This window comes from Cladophialophora immunda, assembly GCF_000835495.1.
Source record: "Cladophialophora immunda strain CBS 83496 unplaced genomic scaffold supercont1.2, whole genome shotgun sequence".
NCBI classification, from domain to species: domain Eukaryota; kingdom Fungi; phylum Ascomycota; class Eurotiomycetes; order Chaetothyriales; family Herpotrichiellaceae; genus Cladophialophora; species Cladophialophora immunda.
This window is the reverse complement of record NW_015622542.1, coordinates 1,421,672-1,445,578: the sequence shown is the minus strand read 5'-3', so window position 1 is coordinate 1,445,578 and position 23,907 is coordinate 1,421,672. Positions and strand designations below refer to the sequence as shown.

At 52.0% G+C, this 23,907-nt stretch overlaps 2 protein-coding genes across 2 annotated transcripts; one reads left to right on the top strand and one right to left on the bottom strand.

Annotated features, from left to right (window-relative positions):
- Window positions 1-10,208: 10,208 nt before the first annotated feature.
- PV07_02833 (uncharacterized protein) lies at window positions 10,209-10,760 on the bottom strand (the record flags this gene model as incomplete). The annotated part of the gene is made up of 1 exon (XM_016389478.1): window positions 10,209-10,760. The coding sequence occupies exon 1, from the start codon at window positions 10,671-10,673 to the stop codon at window positions 10,209-10,211; it is 465 nt and encodes a 154-aa protein (XP_016251380.1). The 5' UTR covers window positions 10,674-10,760.
- A 3,328-nt stretch (window positions 10,761-14,088) lies between these two features.
- Window positions 14,089-16,892, top strand: PV07_02832 (uncharacterized protein; the record flags this gene model as incomplete). Its single annotated transcript, XM_016389477.1, has 9 exons — window positions 14,089-14,179; window positions 14,237-14,889; window positions 14,943-14,961; window positions 15,015-15,209; window positions 15,263-15,552; window positions 15,609-15,815; window positions 15,877-16,364; window positions 16,431-16,767; window positions 16,824-16,892. 9 exons carry the CDS (start codon window positions 14,089-14,091, stop codon window positions 16,890-16,892), a joined length of 2,349 nt encoding a protein of 782 aa, XP_016251379.1.
- Between the last annotated feature and the right edge of the window lie 7,015 nt (window positions 16,893-23,907).

The following is a 23,907-nucleotide window of genomic DNA, read 5'->3' as shown; positions in this document are numbered from 1 at the left end:
GATGATCTGAAGTTTCTTTGTACCCGCCACAGCCGTGGTTCCTTCACGATACTGTGCAGTCAACAGGCGAGTCAATGACAGATTTCAATAGGAAAGACTAATCTGTCAAGTTGGGAACCGGAGTCAGAAGGTGTATGGTAGTGGGGACGAGTGCAACTGAGGTTCAAGGCTTGGTCAGGAAGGTTAGTCGAGTCACGTGTGTAAATAAGGAGGAGCTGTGACTGACGAGGTTGCCAAGGCAATGTAATGACTGTGACGCTAGTCCCTGGAAGGCCTTCGTAAACTACTAGAAGATACTTGTATAGTCAGACGGTCCCCAGGACCCACGTAGAATTCACAATGTTCCTCCATTGAGTCACAGAGCAATTCCACATGTAGGAATACAACTAAGCAACCTTTTCGATATGGGAGGAGAGTGTGACGAATACGCAGCATACGACAAGTTATGTCTGCCTAGTGCCAAGTCTTTGGAATACCCCTGTTATCTCGCTTGCCGGTCGCCAGCCGAGGATATCTCTGCCCAACCCTGCTGTCTTCCAATGGGAAGCCTCCTGCTAGACTGCACCGTTTGACCGGGCGTCAGTTTACACAGCGTCAGCCGCATGAGCGCCCAGCGCACGAGGATAGACGGCTCATTCGGAACCGTAATGACAAGACTTCGGCCGAGAACAGAGATTGTATTTCGAGTTCAGCAGCAGCGCTCACTAGCTGTCCCTACGACGAAGGATATCATTATAGCCTGACAGAATTCCCCCCTTGAGCTTAGGAGAGATGAAATGCTCAACTACGCCATTCGAATCTCCCACTGAGTCAATATGTGCCGGAGCTCTTGGTCGACGCGGGACATGAAACAGGACAAGGTCAAGATGCAGTGCCAATCACTGGCAACCCCCTTGTCAACTTCAGATACGAAGCCGACGCCTCGTTTTGCGGGTAGATTCTAACCAATCACGTCGTGCCCCGTGGTACACGAGCACACTTCACAAGGCGAGAGCACGCTATGGCGCGGCCAGAAGACACGAAAGTCTTCATAATGGCGGCCGGGCTTCGCGAAGTCCACTTTCTGGCATTATGTCTGATACTGCGGGTACTCTGAAGATGTCTGCTTCCTCTAGGTACCAAAATCAGGTGGATGCCAATGGTATCTTCAAAGAGGGCTCGGAGTTACGCAGAGATTATGACTCTTACAAGGCTCGAGGGACTGAATCAAAGAAGTCACGTACAGCATACGATTCCAAAGCTAAGGAATTGGACAGAGCAGGTGAATTACCAAAGGCCAAAGTCGTAAGAAAAACTTCGTCGAGCAGCACTGGTCCAGGTAGGCCATCACTAACTCCATTCATTACACTTTTCTGGCTATCATATTAGTTTAACAGTAATCGCAGTTTCCCAACCAAGAATACTGCCTACTCCTAACCCTCGCGGCACTTCTGAGTCCGGCGTTCTTCAAGGGCGAGCCTTTCATTCCCAAGATCATGATCAACTCAGGGTTTTGGCTAATAAGGCAGGCTGGGATGCCAACCAGTAAGGCGCACATGTCTTCACGGCTCTAATTTCGAGTTTCGTTCTCCATCCGAGACCTGTACATCATCTGGCAGAGCCCAACACTGATGCTGTGCTGAACAGAGAAGCCTCCGAACGAACAGGCTTCAACGTCGAGCACAAAGAGTTTTGGACAACAGTGGTTGGGAACAATTCCTTGCAGAGGCATGAGACCGAAAGTTCGAGCCGGGGACAATCAGCAAACGGAATGTTCGAAAAGTCAGCAATCCATCGAAAATACGGAACGGAGCCCCTGCCCACGCCAGCCCTTCGCAACCCACCCCTTGTGTTGCCACAAAGGTACACGCCCAAGCCGCCTCCAGCTCCAGTTCGACAACGATGCTTGTCGGGGCCTAGTACGGCAGAAGAGACCAAAGCCGCAGAGGCTCGATGGTCAGGGGCTCGATGGTCAGAGGCTAGAAGGTCGGAGCCTGGTACGGCAGAAGAGACCAGGCCTCAAAAGCCAGTTGGTCAGAGCAGCAATGGGCTATATGATCATAGCCACAAGGGCTAGAGGAGCAAGGGCGCAATGCCTCAAGTGAAATGTATTGGTATTGTGCTGGGGTACAAGAGCTGTCTCATACAGAGGGAGTAAGGCTGGGCAAGGCTGAGCTAGTGGCATGGAGCGAGACAGAGACAGAGGTTTTGGCGAGTTGGGCGACATGCCCAGCGGAGGCGTGACACAGAGAGACAGTCACGGAGCAGAATCAATTGAAGTTCGAATCTTCAACAGTCCCTTCTGCAGTGTTACGCGCTCGATTCCGTGCCCTACTATTTTCTGTGTGTTCTCTGACTACGTCCGTGAAAATGATCGCCCAATTACCAGAGGGGTCAACAAGGCCGTACTTCATAAAGGTCAGGATTACAAGCCGTACCAGGTACCCCAAAGTTGATGATGTACTACAGGTCGTACCGAATGATTATCCCGGAAAGCACCTGTGCGAAGGGGAGTACGAGTCGCTCAAATCCATGCATGAAGTGGTTGCCTCGTTCATTCCAAAGGCGTATGGTTGGGGACATCTCAAGAACGGTCCAGGATGTTTCTTTCTCGCTGCAGTTGCGGGCGATGCTCCTTCCTTCGAACGAAGTCCCCCGGTCGGTCCACACGTCGACAAGAGATTCATACTGCGCGAGTGGCTATTGGCGGGCTGGGAGATGCCAATAGGCGAGATGCCAATAGGCGAGATGTTTGATCTGAAGAAGTTGAGTGAGAAGTGCAAGAAACTGGGGAGATGTTCTTTCTTCGTAAGCAGCATGCCACTGAAGGTGAGGAACACTGCCGTCATTTATTGTCCATGCCCGGCCCCCAAGCTTACCGTCAAGACACGGTTTATTGACGCCTGAACATCCACAGGTGCCCGGAGAAGTTGCTAGCCCGCCGAATGCGGTGGCGATATTCTAGACCGTCTCGACGACATCGATATCAAGCAGGCCAACGAATTTTACGCCGATGTGCTCCTTCGCTGCGATCACCCATATACAGAAACCCAGAGGCACAAAGTTGAATGGAGGCTATCGTTCTCTAAGTTGATCACAGGGATGTTGTTCTTCCACATACGACAGATGTTGATGTCTAAACAGACCGGATTGCACCTGCTGCATAATGTTCCGTCGGCTGGGCTGGACGGTATGCAAGGTGTCTAATCTACCTTTTTTGGCCGCTCAGAGATGTATCTAAGGAGGCTATAACGATAACCACGTTCTATGACTGCATTGCACCCATCTTTTCCAACTTGTATTCCTCCAGCTGGGTGGTCAACTTTTCAGTAGCCGCGAATTGGTGCACGTCGCGTTGCCTTGGAGCTTCATCGACACCTATTCGAGCTGCTGCTTGCCGTCCAGTGACAAGAGACAATATCTCTTCTGCTCTCTCGCCGTTGGGAGCTTCATCACCGCGCCAAGCGACATGGCCATCTGCTCGGACCAACACAAAACGCTTTTGCCAGACTGTCTGGGCGTTTTCTTCGCCTCGAAGGACCACACGCTTAATGGGCACATTCAGAGCATCTGCAGCTGCCAGGAGAGCACCAGATTCTCCGTCCTCCTCGCCTTCGGGGTCACTGAACTGAAAAAGGGTCCAATATTTCCCGTAAAGGTCGAATATCGAGGTTCCATCCCCGAGAAAGACGTGAGGTGCGCGCGAACCGATAAACGTGCTAGGGGCATACCGCCCTGGACTCCATTCAGGTTCGACTGCATCGCCCTCCTGTTTCGACGGATACACGCACGACCGATGCCGAATGTCCATTTCAATACCCCAGTCTGTGTTTTCGCCGTTGTTCGCTCGATAGTGCTCAACTATATTGTTTCTGATTTCATGCCCTCTGTCGGAATCCTCAAGCACTTCTCTAGGCTTGGCTCCGAGCAGGCGAGAAAGCGCGAGGTGCGTTTCCATGTGTATCCCGGATCTTTGGATGCTTTGCAGGGCCACGGGGCGTCGTTCCTCTTCGTAAGAATCGAGAAGACCGAGCCCGGCATGTCCATTGATGACGGCAGCTAACTTCCAACCAATGTCAAAGGCGTCGCCAACCCCCTTGTAAGAAAATCAGCGTGGGAGCAATGATCAAGCCTACACAGCAATAAAAAGAACTCACCATGTTCATGCCATACCCCCCAGTGGGGATATTCTGATGTGCGGCATCTCCGGCGAGGAACACCTTGCCCATCTGGCTGCGATACTGCCTCGCAACTGCGATACTATGTCGATAGGTGGAGCTGACCAGTACCTCGTCGATTTGGAACTCGTAGGGGCTTCCCATGCCCGCCAGGGCTTTGTAGGCCGCCTCGTGCGGCCCAATTTGGGTATGGTCCACTCCTAGCGGCAGCAGCAAATGCGTTGTAAAGACGTACTCGTCGTCTTGACAGATCGCTGCACCGCTTAAGCCCTCCTCGCCGTAGACGAAAAGATGCCAGAAACGGCCGTGCTTGTGTAACTTCTCGAGGTCCCGGGATCGGAAGTGGACCAAGAGCACATATCCGGGGCTTCGAATTGTCAGCGGGAAGAGACCCGATCAGGCACGAGACGAGACCAAACCTACACCGGCCCTCCGTCGAGAGCGATACTCATATCTCGTCGCACACGGCTCGATGCGCCATCACACCCGACCAAGTATTTCGTGAACATCTTGACCGTTTTGCCACTTTGGATGCGGACGGCATCAACATGGACACCCTCCACGGTCTCCGCGGCCCTTTCGACTTTCCAGCCGAACCTGCAATCTATTAGGGGATTGCGGTCGCACCGGTCCTTCAAGTAGCTCTCAAATATGGCCTGCGAAATCCTTTGCCACGGCTCTTGCGGCATGCTGCCATCGTTGCGTTCTCTGAACTGTGCCCTCAACTCCACGTTGGACGGAAATTCCCACGACGTTGTCGGGGCCGGCTCACCCAGTCCCGGGGTGATATACACATTGTAGGGTGTCGTCTGAGGTACACCTGGTGGCAAGGAATATCATCAGCTCTGGCAACGAACACGAATAGGAAGAATACATACCAAGGTTCCTGACGTCGTCGGAGATTCCAAGCCGCCTCAATAATTCCATGGACCGTATGTTGGTAAGATCCATCTTCGGCCATCTGTGCACCGATCAGTACCATTTTGTAGGGGGGATCCGTGGACGCTGACTTTGTGGTCGTCTCGTTCCGTTCCAGCACAATGCTTTTCAAGCCATAGTGTGCCAGTACTGATGCTACGAGAAGGCCAACGGGCCCTCCCCCGGCGATCAAGATGGTCCTGTCGTCAAGGGTTTCCACAACCTCTTCCCCGTTGGCGTGGAGATTGCTCGATTCCGGAGACGGGGCGTCCATGGATGTCCACACACCCACAATTTCAACGAGAAGCTGCCTTGACGAACTCGGCTGAGGTGCCCACAGCTTTGCGGCTCTAGGGGGATGAGAGACAGGTGATTGACCAGAAGAGCAGTAACTACATACTCACCTTTCTGGGCAAAGACTGCTCAAGGAATTGAAGTCAGGAATGCGACTGAATACATTTCGGGCCGGTCAATTTTGGACGGTCGACTTCCATTCGCCCAACCAGGGAGTGAAGTGGTTCTGCGGGCCGAGAATTCAATTGAGACGCGCAGCTGTTGGAATCCTGTTAAAGCTCCCCTCTACAGGTATGGCTATCCTTGGTACGTACATACATAGGAGAAGTGCGGCTTCTGGCTCAGATATCAACGTTCCCATAGTTTCAGGACCTACGCGGAGTTATATGGTGAGCACTGAGCTTCAAAATTACGCACACCGAGATGGCTCTAGCAAATACCATCTGGCCACCCGATCTTCCGGTGCCGCTTGCACTGAGAGACTGGCTTGAGCATCTTTTCACGACGGTTGACTCGAAGAGCCCTGGCTCTGGAGAACAACTAGCAGCACTGTACGCTCCCGACGCCACTGTCTTTGGCATGCACGGCAAAGCCGAAGGATCCGAAGGTCAGCAAGCTTGTTACTTCCAAAGTCATCATCCAATAGGACTAATTCTCCGGCTCGAAGCCATCAAGCAAAGCCGGGAAACCGCTTGGGACACCATCAGCTCCCGCAAGCACGAGGTACTGCAGGTCTATCCAGGCAAGCAGGACTACAGTGATCTGGTGCTCATTGGCCGGCTCACTGCGGGACTCAAGAACGGCAACGAAGTGGTGACCGAGTTCATTGCACAGATTCACTTTCAAGGAGATACCTCGACGAACCCGAAAGGTACTCTGTACAAGGTCTGGGGTGTAAGTTGATCCATTGTCGTTCCCAATAATGGAATGTCTCCAGAGTAGCATTGACAGAAGACAAAGGATAGTGCCCCTTGGATAAAGGCAATGCAGGCCTGAGGCCAGGAGGAGTGTTGATCAGATCCAAGAAGTGCAATGGAGAGCAAATGCAAATACTGTCACTTAGTCAAGTCGATGCTGGACAGTCTCGATGCTGGCTCTATCCAAATTACCACTCAAGTGGATTGTACCCTCAAGCACTCAGAGTTGTTGGGCCGTTGGCTTTTTCTGGGTGTTGAGCTCATCTCTGGTCTTGTTGTCCTCGTCCTGCATCCTCAGATGCTCCCCCGCGTCTTGACTGCAAGTGAAATCGGCCTTTTGAGTCGCGATGTTGGCTGGAAACGAGACGTGTTCCTGGATCCACTTCCAGACCCCTTCTCTTTTCCGCAGAAGACCGGTATAGCGGAACTTGAAGTCAAAGTTATGTCCATCTGTGCTGACGCCGTAGTAATGCTCGGGAGGAGTGTCAGTGGGAGCTTCTCAGAACCCAATGCCGACTGGACCAACCTGTTCCATGTTGCAAAACCCAAAGTCCGGAGCAGTCGCAATGATTTCCATGTCTTTGTAACCGATGTGAGACTTTGCGAAGTATGCTAAAAGGAGATTCACGCCGTCAAAACTGTCTGTCGCGTTGTTTCAGCTTGCTCCATGAAGTTACTCACGCCCAATATGGTAAAAGTGATCCACGAACGCGCCGCCTTGGATTGTTAGTAGTGTAGTGCAAAGAGACACCGAAAAGCCTGCAAGGCGACATACGTGGAATGAGGCCCATCAAGTCATAGTACAAGACTTGCGCACCGTCGTAGAATTCGGCGCCTTCTTCTGGGTTTGTCGCGAATCTATTGTCGTTAAATTCCATCCAATTTCGATAATGCTCGAAAATCTCTTCTTCTTCCTTCCTCAGTTCCGGTTTGTGGTAGGCACTCAGAGGAAAGGGCAAAGTTGAGTGCAGGTTATCGAGAGTCGTCAGGTCATCCTGGGTAGACAGCAAGATGCCAGATTAGCCCCACGATCCTTGAACACGCAGATCTCGTACCAAATAATGCCATTCCGAGCGACCCTTCTTACTTTTCACGTCGTCAAACATTGATACCTGTGATGCTGGGGAATTGGGATGATTCCAGTCCACTTTGTGATATTTCAAGGCAGAAAAACCTGATGCTTGCCGGCGGTAGTTGTCGTGATCTGACCTGTTCTGGTGACTACGATATTTGGTTTCGGGTCTCGGATTTTAACCACCGCTTGAGGCTCCGGGCTAAACGCTCCGCTCCGGGCGTAACAGCATGATTGTTAGGCACAAATTATTTACTTTCATGGTTAAGGTGGAGATGATCAAACCCCTCGAAATGCCTCGATATTGCCTTGTGTAGCCGAGCCATGAATCCGCATTCGAGGGCCAAGATGATGAATGCAGAAGCGCCGCCAGAGCGGATATGCCCCCTAATACCACCGGATATTCTAAATCTGTCGTTTAGCAGTCGCTCTGTCGCCGGATCAGAGGCCGAACCCTAGACATACTGAAACAGGTGTCTCCCAGCCCGGACCCGCTTTCTCTTCTATACGTAGGCAGGTGCCGCTTACTGTTTGTAGGGTAGCCAACCCTCTCTACCCGGTACTAGGACCAACCTCCCGCAAATGGGGCGGTATTGTGGACAGGAAATTGACAAATGAAGATGCACGGTGAGCCTCTTTCTTGTTGTGGCCCAAGATTACCGCCTTCAAATTTGGGCATACCCAGGTACAGCAACTTATTTCCACGCCGAAACAAGCTGTTCGCTCCGGCCAGAAAGGTGAACATTGCCGAAAACGAGGATAAGTAACTAATATTGTTGCTCGAGCTCTTTTTGCAGGGTCGAATAACAAGGACTACTGGATCCAACCACTGCTACCAATAGGAGCAGTAAGCCCTGACACCATCAATTACCAAATATGGGCAGATTTGACGGAAAAGTCGCTTTCGTCACTGGCGGTGCCTCTGGCATGGGCCTTGCCACCGTGGAACTGTTGGCACAAGAAGGCGCAAAGGTCGTTATGGGGGATATTCAGTGGGAGCTGGCGGAGAAGAACGCGAAGTCACTGGGTGACTCCGTGCTCCCATTCCACCTGAACCAAGGAGATTCGAAGTCGGTTGAGGAAGCCATCAAGTTTACGGAAGAAAAGTTCGGGGGCCTTGATTTGGCGGTCAATGCAGCTGGAATCCAGGGCCCTTTGGGATCGCTCGAAGACCTGCAGCCTCAGGACTTCCAGAACGTCATCGCAGTCAACTTGACCGGGATCGCATACTGCCTAAAGTATGAAGTCGCGGCGATGAAGAGGCGAGGGGGAGGCTCCATCGTCAACATCTCCAGTATATGCGGGCTCCGAGCAACGCCATATCTGGGCATCTACTCGGCGTCGAAGGCAGGTTGCATCAGTCTAACCTCGACCGCGGCTGTGGAGGCTGGACCTGATCATGTCCGGGTCAACGTGATATGCCCGGGCTACGTGGACACACCTCTGCTGGATGCTAGGATTGATCGAGCGTGGGCGGCGTCAATAACACCCACTCGGAGATGCGGCGTGCCACGAGACATCGCAGATGTGACGGCGTTCTTACTCTCCGACGCCGCGAAACAAGTCAACGGCGTGACGGTTCCAGTCGATGGCGGTTTGATTGCCGGACATGCAGTGAAGCCTCTAGGGTTTTAGTCTAACCTCCTCAGCCCTCGCCAATCACACATCTCCCACCGAATTCTTTTCCACTGGTGGTGACGTTTTTGTGCAGTGGCACTCCTTTCTGTAGGTATTTCAGATGGTCTTCCAGAGTTAACGCGCCGCTTGTGGCCTCTCGATATAGCGTGAGCTTGGTCTACCTCTCCCAGGCATTTACCATGGTCTCACTCAATCAAGGTCATGCGCAAGGGGCGTCAGACGGCTCCAAGTGAATATATCGCTTTCGTGGTGAAAAGGCGAGCTCTGGGTGAAATGGAGCTTGATTTCGGATCCAATGTCCCCTTTCTGACTTTAGAATTTTGCCCGAATGAGTATATCCGTCCCAGGCTCAGTTTCCTCCAAAACCGAGAACGGCAGCTTCCGAGAGGGAAAGAGTAGTAGCAAAGTGGATACGGTCATCCGTTGACCTCTACCCGAAACGGTAGATGTGCCTGACCCACCCCCGAGGCCGTAGACGCTGGAATCGAGCGACTATCCTTTTCCGGCGACTAGATTAAGAGGCTTAGAGGATTCCAAAGCTCTCAGTAGCACTCATTTCCGGGCAGCGCCCCCTTTCTCATTATATGATAGGGCCTTGTCGTTTGGTTAGACGTTCGGATCCGCAACGTCTGGTCATATACGCGATATCTATTGTTAAAAGAGGCCTATTCTCGAAAGGCCTGGTGAATTCAATTGTGGTGCTGTCTTCCGTGGATTCTTTTCCTCTGCGGTCTCATATTGCTGATCCTTCATGACATCTGGATAGCAATCTTGCCGGCTCAATTCGAGATATGGGCCCATTTCCAGGGCCTCCCCATGGGAGAATAGACTGGTAGGTTAAGTTGTACTCAACGGGCTGATCTCTGTGGAGGACTGTGTTGCCAGTGTCAATCGATCTTCGAGTACAAGGTTTACTTTACCGCGCAAATGCTGTATAGTCTTGTCTAATGTTTCTTGCTTGTGGGGCAGAGTAGAGCAGTCGCCATGGGATTTGCTGAGCCCTTTCGCACTCCGCAATGTCATTTCTGCGCCAGGTTGGGGCTTTTCACTGCTGCAGACGGCTGCAGACGAAACGGTTTAGGCCACTTCCAGGACTGCTTCGGTATATTTGAGTTGCAATACCTAGATATTGTCTGTCTCCTAGTCATGTACACCACTTGGAACAATTATCCAGTACACATCCATCGGGTCAAGTGGCATCCAGTGCGTCGCTCATGACTGATTTTCTCTTGCCGCCGATTCCTCCATCCACTCCATCGCCTTCTTCGCGAAGAGCGTATCGAGATAGAACCTTGCCGCAGATATCTTGCCGTCTTGAATCTCAAAGAGCCAATGGTAGTAATTATTGTACGAGTTACCATTGACATTCATATTTGAGCTCGCCTCGAGTGCTAGGCGATTCTCGTCCGCAGTAATGCCTTCCACTTTTACCGACAGGTCTGTGATCCGGGACTCATGGTACACCCAATCACGAAAGCCCTTCTTGTCAAGCGTCCCGGCCAGACGCGGCAGCATGCCTTTCTGCGCCATCGTGGTAAAGCTGGCATCGTCGTGGAAAAGATCGAAGAATGGGTCAACATCTCCACCCTTGGGGACGGACCATGTCTCGCAGATTTTGTAGGCGAGTTTGCGGTTGTACTCGATCTTCTCGAGCCTGTCTGAAGCTAAACTACCCATGACTTTCGATGGGTTGGACTTGGAGATAACTGTCTGTCTGCAGGTGTACGGTTGGAAGCCCGACGCGGGGCCAGGAGATGGGCTAGCTGCTAGCTTGGTGTTGAAACAGGAATTGGACAAGCCAGCCCCTTGTCCTCCTTATAGGTAGCATAACTCCAAAAACTTCCCAGAGAAAGCCGATATTCCGACCTATCGAGTGCTAGTTCGCAAACGATCAGCCGCCCGCGAGATTTAATAGCCGGCTAATTAAGGCAAGTGCCCGAGTCAAATCGCCGAAGGAGACTGTTGTTGTTTGCGGTCTGTAAATCAAAACCTCCCTCACCGTGAAACGCAGAAAGAACAAGGACGAGTGCTACAAGGAACCTACGCTGGGACCTGGAGTATGGATGTCCTCAGCTGCGCTACGATAACGGCGGGAGAAGTCTATTTGCTCAAAAACTTCCATCAACTTGATCCGACAGCTGTGATTTTGTTAATCCTTTGTCTGGCACAGTATTTTGTTCTGAAATTCTACAGAATCTATATTGTGCCGAGATATCTCTCTCCTTTGCGCCACCTGCCTGGGCCCACGGTCAGTGTTTGCCATGTCGACCTAGGGACTTTCTTGGTGGCCTAACTTCCCTACGCAGAATGATCATTTCTTGATTGGCCAGGCGTACAACTTCTTCAATTCAGGCCCAGCTGAGGCGCATCTGTCCTGGATGAGACAGTTCCCGGATGCTCCAGTAATTCGCTTCCTCAGTGTCGGCAACAGTGAAGGGATCTTATTGAATAGTGTGAAAGCCACGAGAGATGTCCTTCAAACTCAATGCTACAAATTCGTCAAGCCCAGCTTTATGAGGCGCGTTCTTGGTGAGATCATTGGGACCGGTCTCTTTTTCGAGGAGGGAGAGGCACATAAAAGGCAGAGGAGACTGCTCACCGGTACGTCTTCAAGCTCTACGTTCAGGTACAGGGACTCACCAAGATCTCCCGCTATAGTACCATTCTCATATGGTACCATAAAGGGGCTGCTGCCTTTTTTCGACACAAAGGCACAAGAATTAGCTTCTTTGATCGAAACGCTCGCGGACAGTAGACCCAACGACCTTATCGAAGGTATGCTGTAAAGATGATCGATCAAGCTTGTCCTCGTCGCTAAGCGAACCCAGTGAGTTCTCTGTTTTCGAAGACGGCGCTCGACATCATCGGGCTGGCTTGTTTAGGAATCCAAATGAACAATCTGTCCTCGCCTTCCGAGTTCGCCATGGCCTACGAAAAGGTCTTTGAGAATACTGCATGGTCCGCGATCATGAGCGCTCTCAACATCTACCTTCCTATCCGCTCTTTGATCCCCATCAAGACAAATAGAGACTACCTGAACGCAAATGCAACGATCAGGCGGCTATTGCGACAACATATTCGACAGCGAAAAGTTGAATTGGAGGGGCAGGACAAAGAGTCTTCCAATGGTAAGGATGTTTTGTCGATCATGATCAAGGAAAGAGGCACAGGAGCAGAAATCTGGGACGAAGACGAGATGTTAGGTCATGTAAGCCCTTCTGTTTTCCATCCTTTCTCGTTATGATTCAGACTTACACTGATATAGTTGCTCAACTTCATGGCTGCCGGTAAGTTCAGTGCAAGCGGTTATCAGCTTTCCCTAGACTGACGGGCAAGTCTAAAAGGCCACGAAACGAGTGCGGGGAGTCTCACGTTGGCCTTGTATGTTCTGGCCCACCATCCAGAAATCCAAGCCCGGCTCCGCAAGGAGATTCTGGAGCACTACCCGCCCAACGCTCAATTGGATGCTGCGGGGATTGAAAAGTCCACATATCTGAGGAATTTCACGAGCGAACTCTTTCGTTATTATGCCCCTGGTATGCAGAGCCGGTCTCGATGGCGCGTTGGCCTTTAGACTAACTTGTTATTCTCTCCAGGGATTATTGCCCATAGAGAGGCGGCAGAAGACGTCGTCGTTGACGGCGTGCTTGTGCCCCAAGGCACTCTGGTCCACATAGTCCCCGCCGTCATCCACCATAATCCCAGAATCTGGGGGACAACGGTCGAAGACTTTAATCCCGATCGATGGGAGATTGGCCTCCCTGAAGAAGCGCAAGATTCTTATGCATGGGGCTCCTTCCTGAACGGACCTCGCGTCTGCATTGGCAAGTCGTTTGCAATACTCGAATTCAAGACAATCATGATCCACCTATTGAGGACCTTTACTTTCAACGATCCAGCAAATGTCCCTTTAAAGTTCGAAAGGGGGGCAGTCAGTCTGAGACCAGAGGGTGGCATGCACTTGAAGATCGAGCGACTGAGTTCAGAGTCAAAGGGGTTTGAGAAGTAATGGAATGACCTTGGTGCTACTGAGCACAGCCTCGCATGGGTTCTTCCAAATCAAAGGAATTCCTTCTTCTCTCCTCGGACCACTTATGGCAACACGAAGGTCCTCGAAACGCCCAAGGCACTGTTTGTCGAAGCTGAAAGACTCCAGGAACAACACTTCTATCGACACGACATCGGCGTTCAGATACCGGTGAGGAGTTTGGCACTCGTCCGTGCCCGCGTGGGTCTCTGTCTCTCGGGATTTGCCCGGTGGGCCAACCAAATAAGAAGGCCCCTCTGAGAGGACCCATGGTTTCTCTGATATGCAGCTCTTCATGTCGGTCAGAGTCACAATTGCTGTCCATCTGGATCGGCAAGGAGGGGTTTAATTCAGGATGAAAGTAGAGTGCACCATCACTAACGAGCGGCACAACCTGCACGATCTCCGGAATGGCTGACTCGACCGACTCGACTTGGTGACCAGGGTTGGCAGGTTAAGTGAGGTTGTGGACAAGCACTCGGATTTCCCAAAGGGTTCGGAATTATGCTCAACGCCGGCCTTTGCCATCCTGATGATAGGTAGTCGTCCACTCCACCCGTGAGAGATGAGCAAAGAATTATTCAGTAACATACATCCTCCCTCAAAGAAAGACCAATACCGCATCGTTAATACGAATGGCTGTCAAATTGCTGGTCGCAACATGCAGATAACAGGTAGGTTCCTGGATCCAGAAGTCCTTTGCCATAAGATTCATGACCAAGGACAGCTGCATGACTCGGTTAGGCCCAAGCGACTCATCGACTGCAGGGACCTGGCTAATAATCGTGGGCGTGTCTGACTGCATGACTCTCCTAGCGTCAATCCCCGCGTCCCCGCTTCCCCGGATCCCGGAAGGGCTCAGAGGCCACAAGTTACACAGCAGCTGCTTGCACCCCCGCTCCCTTCTCTGGGTTCTCATCTTCTCCTGCAGCTGCAGCTACTTCGTTACAGGTCTCGATTAATTTTGAACTGCACCAAGCCGACATCTCCTGGTACTTGTCTCTGTCAATATTCCTCCATTCTCAGACGAAGAGACTGCCCCCAATGCATTTTGAAGTCTTGAGTATGAATCCTGAAAAGGAAAATCCGCTGCCGAAACCCACGAGGGCAAAGCGCTCGATCGCCTGCAATTTCTGCAGGATGAAAAAGGTTCGCTGTAAGCCGCCCTTGCCATGCTCGGAAAAGTACCTTCGTTCTTGCTAACAGCGCACAGGCAATGGCGGCATCCCCTGCAGCAACTGCTTGGATCATGGAGAAGTATGCGTTTCAGCCTCAAGAAGGCGTGCTCGTCTCAACAACAAGGATGCGGCGAACAGAGACATGGCACAGCGCTTGGCGCGAGTCGAAGCATTACTTCAGGCCGCTGAATCCGAGCGTGCCAACTCTCCCCAGATGCCCGAGTTTCTGCGCCCGCTCGACGTCGCATTCCAAAGAACTACCAATGTAGTCGAGGATGCCGATCTTGCTCCTAGAGAATCGTCTACAGCGTCCCCTCACAGTCAATTTTTGGCGCAGACTTTCAATAAGGCAGGGAGGGAGGAGAGCCTGTCCGTACCCAATCTGACCTCTCCGACCAACGTTGGTGAGCGACTGGTCCCGAATATCGAATGCGGAAACACTTGTACTGTCCAGCCATCTGCGTCCCACCGTGAAACATCAATCCCTGATATGGACTTCACTCAGGACAGCACTATGGCGCTACGTCCAATGAACGTATCAGAGGCTCCAGAGGCTTTGATTCCAGATCAGATTGGTGTCCTTCAGCCAGATATACCTCCACCAGACTATCAAACCAATCCAATGGTCTCGTCAAACAGCAGTCCAAGCGAGAAACAGGAAGTTAATAGCGTCTATTCTTGCGAGAGCGTAAGTCGCTACTGGTTACGCTACTGGTGGTCTGAGGCTAAATTGTCGTACAGTCAAACTGGGAGTATCATGGTGTGTTACAATACCGACAAATGCGATATCACCCACGGCTAACCTGTGATCAGGACCGAGATCATTTCTCTCGATCTGTTCGAAACCTGGTATCCAGTGGGTTTCTCAGAAGATTGGAACTTCCACTTTCCATGATGCGGCTGGTACTTTGACACGAGACGTCACTCGCCGACTCAAGATCGAGAAAAAATTGTCGAAGGAACGAACGCCGGAACCACCTGCGTCTGTTGCGTGGAAATATGCCCAAGGTAGGGACAGTGACTCTGAAGTTGCCGAAAAGCTTGCTCACGCAATCGGCTAGCCTACTTCGAAAGGGCACCCGATGCCGTCTTTGGAGTGGTTGACAAGAGCTGGTTTAATGCTCGGCTTCAGAACCAACTCAACAACCCCGGTATTGACGAGGATCCGGCCTGGTACGCTCTGCGCAATGCCGTCTATGCCGTTGGATGCCGTCTTGAGCTGTCAAGGCGAGCCAATTTCCGTGAGGCTTATCGAACTGCGTGGTCCTACTTCGAAAATGCTCTGGCGGTACACACGGAACTACTCTACTTCCGCACTTCCCTTCTCGCTGTGCAAGCTCTTACTGTCATGGTAAGCACCCGCATTTGGCAAGTGCTACAATCAAGCCGTCTCACAAGCTCTTCTAGGCGTACTATACAGAATGTATTGGAAGTCCTTGTCTGGAATATATGCTCGTCACCAATGCGGCTCGGCTGGCATACTCGAAAGGTCTTCACCGCCAGCCCGTTCCCTCTTGGGATCTCAGCTCGTCGGAACAATGTCATAGAAATTGGCTCTTCTGGGCAATTTACTGTCTTGAAAAGAACTGTTGCTGTCGTGCAGGACGTCCTTCGGTTGGTGAATGCTTGCGGTGTCTTTCGCTTCCATCCGGCATGCGCTGACCATCGTGCGTAGGCTATCAACGATGACGAGATTAGCTGTCAAATTCCGACGGTCGCCCCTGCTGGGGCTCCTGCGAGTATACAGTATCCCACCAGTCTTGTCAAGCTGGCCCAGATGACTTCTCGTGTTGCGAGAGTATTCTCAAACGTCCAGAACTGGAATAAATCGCCCGATGTCTTGGCTGATACGGTGGAAAAATTGCACGCGCAGCACGTCGAGACCGAAAAATCTCTCCAGGATTTAGTCAACCCAGAAATCCCACTTGAGAACGCCAACCTACCGTTACATATGAGTCTTCAACAGGCGTGCTTCGTTCGGCTCACGTACTTTAACACTACTCTAGATATCCACACTGCTCTCACAAATCCATGGTCACACCTGAGACAGCATCCAACAATCCACGCCCAGGTTCAGAAGTCGACGGAGATTGTGGCGCGAACGGTTCGCGCGACGATGCTCACCACTCAATCCATCCGCATCGACGCTAGTACTCCAGTTCTGTAAGTCCTGCCTGTCACTCGCACCGCGGCCTGATAGTTCCTGTTTCAGCATCTGACATGGCGAAGGCTGGCGTTCCAGACGCCGATATACGCATTCATCAACCTTTTCATCCACATCCTGCAGAACCCCGATCTACCCACCGTTCCGACCGACCTCGCTCTGTTGGAAGTCGGGGCGGGGCACTTTGCTCGTCTCGAGTTCGCGACGGAGTCCGAAGTCCCGATTGTCTTTGCAAAGGAGGTCGCCGCTCTGGCGCGACAGGCCGTCAAAAACCACAAGGCCTTTCCGCAGCCGTCCTTTGGTCAGCCCACCGATTATAACGAATTTGGCGTTATTCAGGAGAAAAACGTTGTACGGTCAGGCGAAGCGGAACGCGACACGATAGGAAGCCCATTGGACAGCGTGAGTATCATTCTCTGCCCTTGAAACGCGTGGCTGATGACGTTTGGCATTTACAGAGCTATTCAAATATGTTCGATTTCGAGCTGGATCACTGGACAACCTTCCTGCCGCTCCACGACCCTTGACGGCCTCGGGTCGGACTATAAAGACGAAATATTTGACTTGTACGAAAATAGCCTCTGAGGTTTTTTGACCGGGGATCAATGACGAAAACGTCACTTCCATGTAGAGGTCCAATGTAACATTATGGATATTGAAGCCTTGTTTCGAAATCGACATTTCTGCCTCCGTGGAAAGTCCCAGTCCATCTGAGACCGGCCCTTGCGGCCTTACCCATTCCTCGATATCGTGGTGCTGACTATAGCTCTATGCCAGCGTAGGAAGTCCACGTGGGCCAATCTCAACCCTTTTCTTCAAGACTTTCTCGCTCACCCCCTTTCTCAACCCCTCAATCAGCTCCTCCGGGTCGACGTCCGTACCTATGGGGTTCTCGTCGTAGTACTTTGAACGCATAAAGTCCGTGGCTTCGTTGGGGGAGTCGAAGTTGTCCGTCTGTGTCTCGATCATGTTCCCGTCGGGGTCGCGGTAGTAGATGGACGTGGTTGGCCCGTGGTTGACGGGCCACAGGGGCTCCATGCCCTTCTGCTTGCGCTGGCGATACGCCAGGAGCAGGTCTTCCAGCGTGTTGAAGGTGAACGCGATGTGCTCCAGGCCGCACGTGCCGGCGTCCTTCGCCTTGGTCCCGGGAACGGCGGCGATGGCCACCCGGTGGTGCTCGTCGTCGTACGTCAGAAACGCCAGAAAGTCGTTCTGGTAGATGACGTCGGCGCCCAGAAAGTCCTGGTAGAAGTTCACCATGGCCTCGAAGTTGTTCGTGCGGAGAACGACGTGCGCCAGCTTGCTGGGCGAGATGACCCTGGCGGCCGGTTTGTCAAAGTCAGCCACCATCTTTCGCTTACCGACGGCCGCGTGGAATCAATGAGAGTCTGGATTGAAATTTCCAATGCTGGTGAAATCGTCGTGCTCTTGAAGCCTGCAAGCAAACTGCACCAGTGGCAGAGGAGCTGAGAGGTTTGCGTGACTTCTCGATGATTAGTCGCTGACAGTTCGCAGTCAAGGGCCGACAATACTACCTGAGCGAGATTGTCTACCGCTTCGCAATGATCAGAGACTCTTGGGAGCATTTCCCTTTGGGTCGGAACGGTCAAATTTGGCAGGCAACGGCCCGGCCCGAACGAATGTGGTTAGAGAGAAAGAATTATGGAGTACCTTAAATGGGCTCCATTTCTATTGCAAGGAGTATGCGCTAGCCTTGCGAGTATTTTCAAAGCGGGGATTCATCCAAGGCTTTTGTGTTTTATCTTGGGTTGGCATGCCTGGCCGTCTCCTGCATACATTCACTATATCAGAAGCAACATCCTACAAAATACCTAGCAGCTCGCCGAGAAGCACAGCTCGCTCCATGACAACAAAATTGCACTTGAGCTCTGAAAAGATAATGACACGAGCGCTGGCAGTTCTATTATAGCAGCCATGGTCGAGATACCAAACTTCAGTTCTCTGTTCCGCCTCGACGGCAAAGTCGCCTTGATCACTGGTGGTAGGTCACAGCTCTGGATTGAGAAAGGAAACGCTAATGTCGTCTAATGGCAGGATCGAGGGGTATTGGGCTCTACATCGCCGCCGCTTTCCTCCAAGCGGGTGCGCTGAAAGTGGTCCTTACAGCCCGAAAAGAAGCAATGCTCAAAGACGCCATAGCTCAGCTCAACGCTATCTCCGACATCGCAGGCCGGGCGAGTTATATCGTCGCAAACCTAAGCAGTATGGATGGGATCGACACGCTGCTTCAGGACCTGAAGAAGGAGTTGCCCAATGGGAAACTCCACATCCTCGTCAACAATGCCGGGGCCAGTTGGGGCGGGCCATTCGAAGACTTCGAGGACTGGAAGTATCAGAAGATCTTTGATGTCAACGTCCGAGCTGTCTTCAATGTGACCCGAAAGTATGCATTTGTCATCCACCCGAGTGAGATGCTTTTCAGAACGTATAAAAAGCTATGGTATTTCGCCAGTACTAATAGCCTTGAAATATAGGATGATACCTTTTCTTGCCGCAGGAGGCACATATGACGATCCCGCCAGGGTCATCATCGTGAGCTCGGTCGGTGGCATTGCCGTTCTCCACGTCGGTGCCTCGGGCGCGATTGCCTACAATGCGTCAAAAGCTGCGGCACACCACTTGGGGAGGAATCTTGCGATGGAACTCGTGGCAAAGAACATAACTACGAATGTTATTGCGCCTGGGTGGTTTCCCACACGGCTGGCGAACCCGGCGATCGAGGCGTTTGGTGGCGAAGCAGAAGCGGCGCGAGACAACCCCATGGGCCGCCTAGGGATCCCCGGCGATATTGCTGGTGTGGCAATTTATCTATGCTCACCCGCCGGCAGCTACGTGAATGGCCAGGACATCACCGTCGACGGCGGAAAGAGACTTATGGCCGGCAACATGGCATCGCACTTCTCGGACGCAAGAAGGAAGAGCAAGATCTGAGGAAGTGGCTGACGATTGGCAGTTCTTCTTATCGAGAACCGAAGTAGTGAGCTGCTCGAGTAAGGGATTCGGATTTTATGAAGCCCACGGAGAAGTATTGTTACATTCTCAATGTTTCGACCTGTCTCTTTGACCTATATACTTGGAAAGAGCATACATGCTTCCTGCGTGAGAAATCAACAGTCATGACGTGTGTATGTAGAAACTTTCCTTCCTGATGAAATCCCACTTTCCCGGTCTGAAGGGGCCAAGATCATTGAATGATACTGGCACATTTCCCGTCGGAGGAAGTCGGAGGATATTTTTATATATCAGAAACTGCGACGTAAAGATGAAGGAGTCAGTCGAGCGCTAGAGCGCAGTCTTCGCGTCAAGTGTCAACTGTTGGGTAGTCGACAAAGGCAAGGGGTCTATATGACAGCAACAAATAGTCAGTAACCGATCTATTGCGTCTACATGTTCCATGACTCATTCCTCTCGACGTTTACCAGTCGTACAGCACTGGTAGCTTGTAAGAGACAAACTAAACTACGGGGACTGCAGAAAGGAGAGTTTGATGGGCGAGGTCTTCCCAAGTTGGACCGGGCCGTTCGGAGGTCGAAGGGCATGGCGAGTCCGACTTCCAGGACCTCGTACGAAAAAGATATCGGCAGTATAATGGTCCCCAATGTAGTCTGCTTGCGAGATGGAACCAGTAGGTCCTTCTCCTGGCTCGCCAGAAGCATGGACGATTACCGAGAGTACGCACGAATTTTCAACACTGGGAATGATGAGCTGCTTGTATCCACATTCTTCTCCTTCCCTTTTACCTTCACGACGCCCTTTGAGGACAAGACATACCAAACAAAGGAGGAATTTCTGAGTGCACTTAATTTCGTACACGTCCTTCTCCAGTTCTCAAGCCGTTTGACTGACGTCCCGGGTCTAGTATCATCGTGTGAGAGAATGTATTCAGCCGCGAGAGATCCTTCGCGGCCAACAGAAGCTCTTTGTGGACCTCGTCATCGTTTTCCACTCTTGCGTCGAATGGCTTGATTTCGCCTACGGCCCGGTTCAACCGGGCGACATGAGAACCGTGAGCCATAGTTCCTCGTGACTCGCGACGGTTACAGTCAAGTGATGACAAAAACGACAGACACGAGCCTTTGTGCTCTACACTTTGAACGAGCACAGCCGCATTGTCCATGTCGAGGAGATGTACGGCACCGCCGCAAATCTCTCCCCACCCATTCGACGTCTCGGGGGAAGCGACACTCAGCGAGCGGCCGTCGACGCTCTCATTGCCGGGTTCAATGCTGGGCGATTTGAGGCGGTCGGTGAGTACTATACGGAGGATGCCGTGGTGGAATATCCTCCTGCTCAGATTTTTACCGGTCGAAAGCAAATCGTGGATGGTTTCAAGGAAACAGCAAAGGCCATGAAAGTGACATTTGAGATCTTGAGGGTAATCTGTGACGACGCAAGCATCTGCTTGACCTTGTTGGAGAGTTTCGATGCCGTCGCCGACGCGCCTTCCTTCGCGGCGAAGATGGTGAACCAGGGTGGACCAACGTCCAGAAAAATACTCATCCTGATTGATCTTGAGCACGGGTTGATCTCAAGGTCAAAATCCATTTTGGTTAACTGATCGTAGGCGGGACAGGATTACGAGTGGCTCTTCGGCAACGAGGTTTTGATAAGCCGCCCAGGTTTCTGATTTCCGAGAGAAGGTTCGCGGGGCTGTGTACAAGAAGAATGAAGAGCAATGACATGCGCGACAAGAAAGATGCATGTCTTGGGGCACGATACGAGGTGTGGCCTTGTCCTGACCTCGCGCTCATATTTGTTGTGTCAGTCCTTGGAAGGTCGGAAGAATGTATCCTCCAACTGCACGAACTTGTAGCTTATAGATTTTGCAAAGTCTTCACATCCTACCTGAACTGGATACGCAATTCAAACCACGACACAAGGCTAAGGCAATTGTTCCAATGCAATTCATAAGTTCATGCTCAGATATGTTAACTCTGTAATTGGCTTAGGGCTTGTTTGGCGAAAAGCAAAGACAAGTCACAATATAGTCCGCATGGTCTCCACTAGGGGCCATCCTGATACACTGACCGTCCTGGCAGCTGAGGAAGCGTTCCACAGAAAGACCACAGCATTTCGGTAGAGGCCGGCACTGAAAGGGCGACCGAGAACGAACGGCATGGGGAGTCAACTCCTCTCCGGTATTTGGAGCGCCGAAGAAGCCGTCCCGCTCGCCAACGCGCACTGGATGCGTTCAGAAATGATCTTTCGCCTAACCCGCTTCAGGTCGCTCCATCAAGTTTATCGACGACCTTAGGTCAGGTTCTGGATTGCTCATTTACTTCCACTCAGCCACTCTTGTTCCTGCACAACTTGTCAAACAGGCGGTAGAGGCGACATGTACCATTGAGATGGCAGTCAACAACAAAGTTGAAACCAATGGCCCTGGTTCCCGGGGCAAGATTCTCGTCGTGGGTGCTGGCTATGGTGGGTTGGCGACCGCGATTGAACTCAAACGGAAAGGATTTGATGTCGAGATCGTGGAGGCTGCTAAGCAGTTGACGACTCAGGGTCAGCCAAATGTCCTCAATGTACTGAGATAGTCCAGCAGGTTGGACACCGGCTCTAACTATTCTCACAGGCGACATCATCCAAGTCGGCTCCAATGCCTCGCGCGTCATGTCGAAATGGGGGAACCTGCTGGAACAGGCCGTGGCGGAATCTGCCCAGCCAGCGCGCATGACACTATTCGACAAGTCGGGGAAGAAACTCCTGGAGGCGCCATTGCCCACAGAATTCGGCGGATATCCGGTCTTGTACTCGAATCGTGGGCTCTTGCAGCGGTTGATTCTCGAAGAAGCGAAAACCATAGGCATTGGGTTCCGCTTCGGCAAGCGCGTCAAGTCCTACTTCGAAGAGGACGACTGTGCAGGAGTCGAGATGGATGGCGAGCGGCTTGTCGCCGACGCGGTCATCGCAGCTGATGGAATCCACAGTGCTGCCCGGAAACATGTCATCGGCATCCATCAACATCCACGCACCAGCGGGTTCGCGGTCTTCCGCACTTGCTTCCCGTTGGAGCGTTTGGCCGGCAATCCCTTGACCAAGCCGTTCACTGAGTTGAAAGAAGACCTGTTCCACGTTTGGCTCGGATCCGACGTGCACGCCATTTTGTTCATTACAGTCGCCACTCAATCGGTAGTTATTTTCTGCACTCATAAGGTGAGCTCGAAGCCGACATCAGCAAGGAAACCAAGTATTGTCTTCAAGGTGCATGGCTGACTCCTGCGCAGGATACATATGAGGTGGAAGAATCCTGGACGAATCCCGGCAACCTTCAGGACATGCTGGGCGTCGTCGAGGGCTGGGATCCGATCATTTCCGCCGCCATGAAGGCTATACCACCAGAGAAGCTGATCGATTGGAAACTTCTCTGGCGTGATCCCATCCGACAGTGGGTGTCCCGGACTGGTCGCATCACGTTGGTCGGCGACGCTGCCCATCCTCATCTGCCAACTTCGGGGCAAGGGGCCGCCCAAGCGATTGAAGATGCGGCGACTATCGGCGCACTGCTCGACAAATTGGGGAAAGACGGCGCTCCCGACGCTTTCCGAGCGTTTGAAAAGCTCAGGTAGGTGCTTGTCCTCTTTGTTCGCACAAAGCCCGCATCATACTCACACAGTCGTCGCTACAGATACGAGAGAACAAGTCTCACACAGCGAATGGGCTGGGAAACGAGACACCGTTGGCACCAAACCGACTGGGAGGCCGTCGCGGCGAATCCAGAGTTCTTGAAAATGCCCCAACCTATGTGGTTGTACACGTTTGACGCGGAGAAATACGCGTACGACCGGTGCGACGAAGCGGTAGAGAGCGTGAGGAAGGGAACACCGTTCGTGTCCACGAACACTCCAGAAGGCCATGTGCACGAAGACTGGACGGTGGAGATGATGATGTCGTTGGAGCGTGAGCAGGCAAAGGAGCACTTTTACCGAGTCGCGAACAGATAGGCGACGAGCGCGTACCGAAATGAAAAAGATCAGACCTGCCTGCAGAACACATTATGAGCGGCGTTCATTCATTGCTACGCTTGAACCAGAGAGCCAAAGGTATACGAGAAGTAATGGTGGACAATGACCCATCCAGGAGAAACCTCCTACATTGACGGCAGATATATAAGCTTCGGTATAACAAATCTCTGACGTATCGTTTAGGACAAGCCATATCATCACACATAATATCAAAACTTTCGACCTTGCTATCTGGTTCACCGATATATAGCCTCGGATACTATCTCCCTTGGGAGGCAAAGGACATCTTACGGCACGTCAGTCCTGGAAAACATATATGATGGCAACTTTCCATCTCAGACTGTCTGATCGCTCGGGGCTATCAATAACGTACGCTACCTGATTACTATCACCCGGGACGACACAGAGCTCTCAAGATACCGACCTCACTTTCAGCCTCATTCCGTTGAGCGGCCGCAAGCTTGGCCCACTCTTCTGCGGCTCAACCAACCCCGTGTTCTCAAAGCTGAAATTCCGAATCAGCTCCGCGATGATGGCCTTGAATTCCAAAATG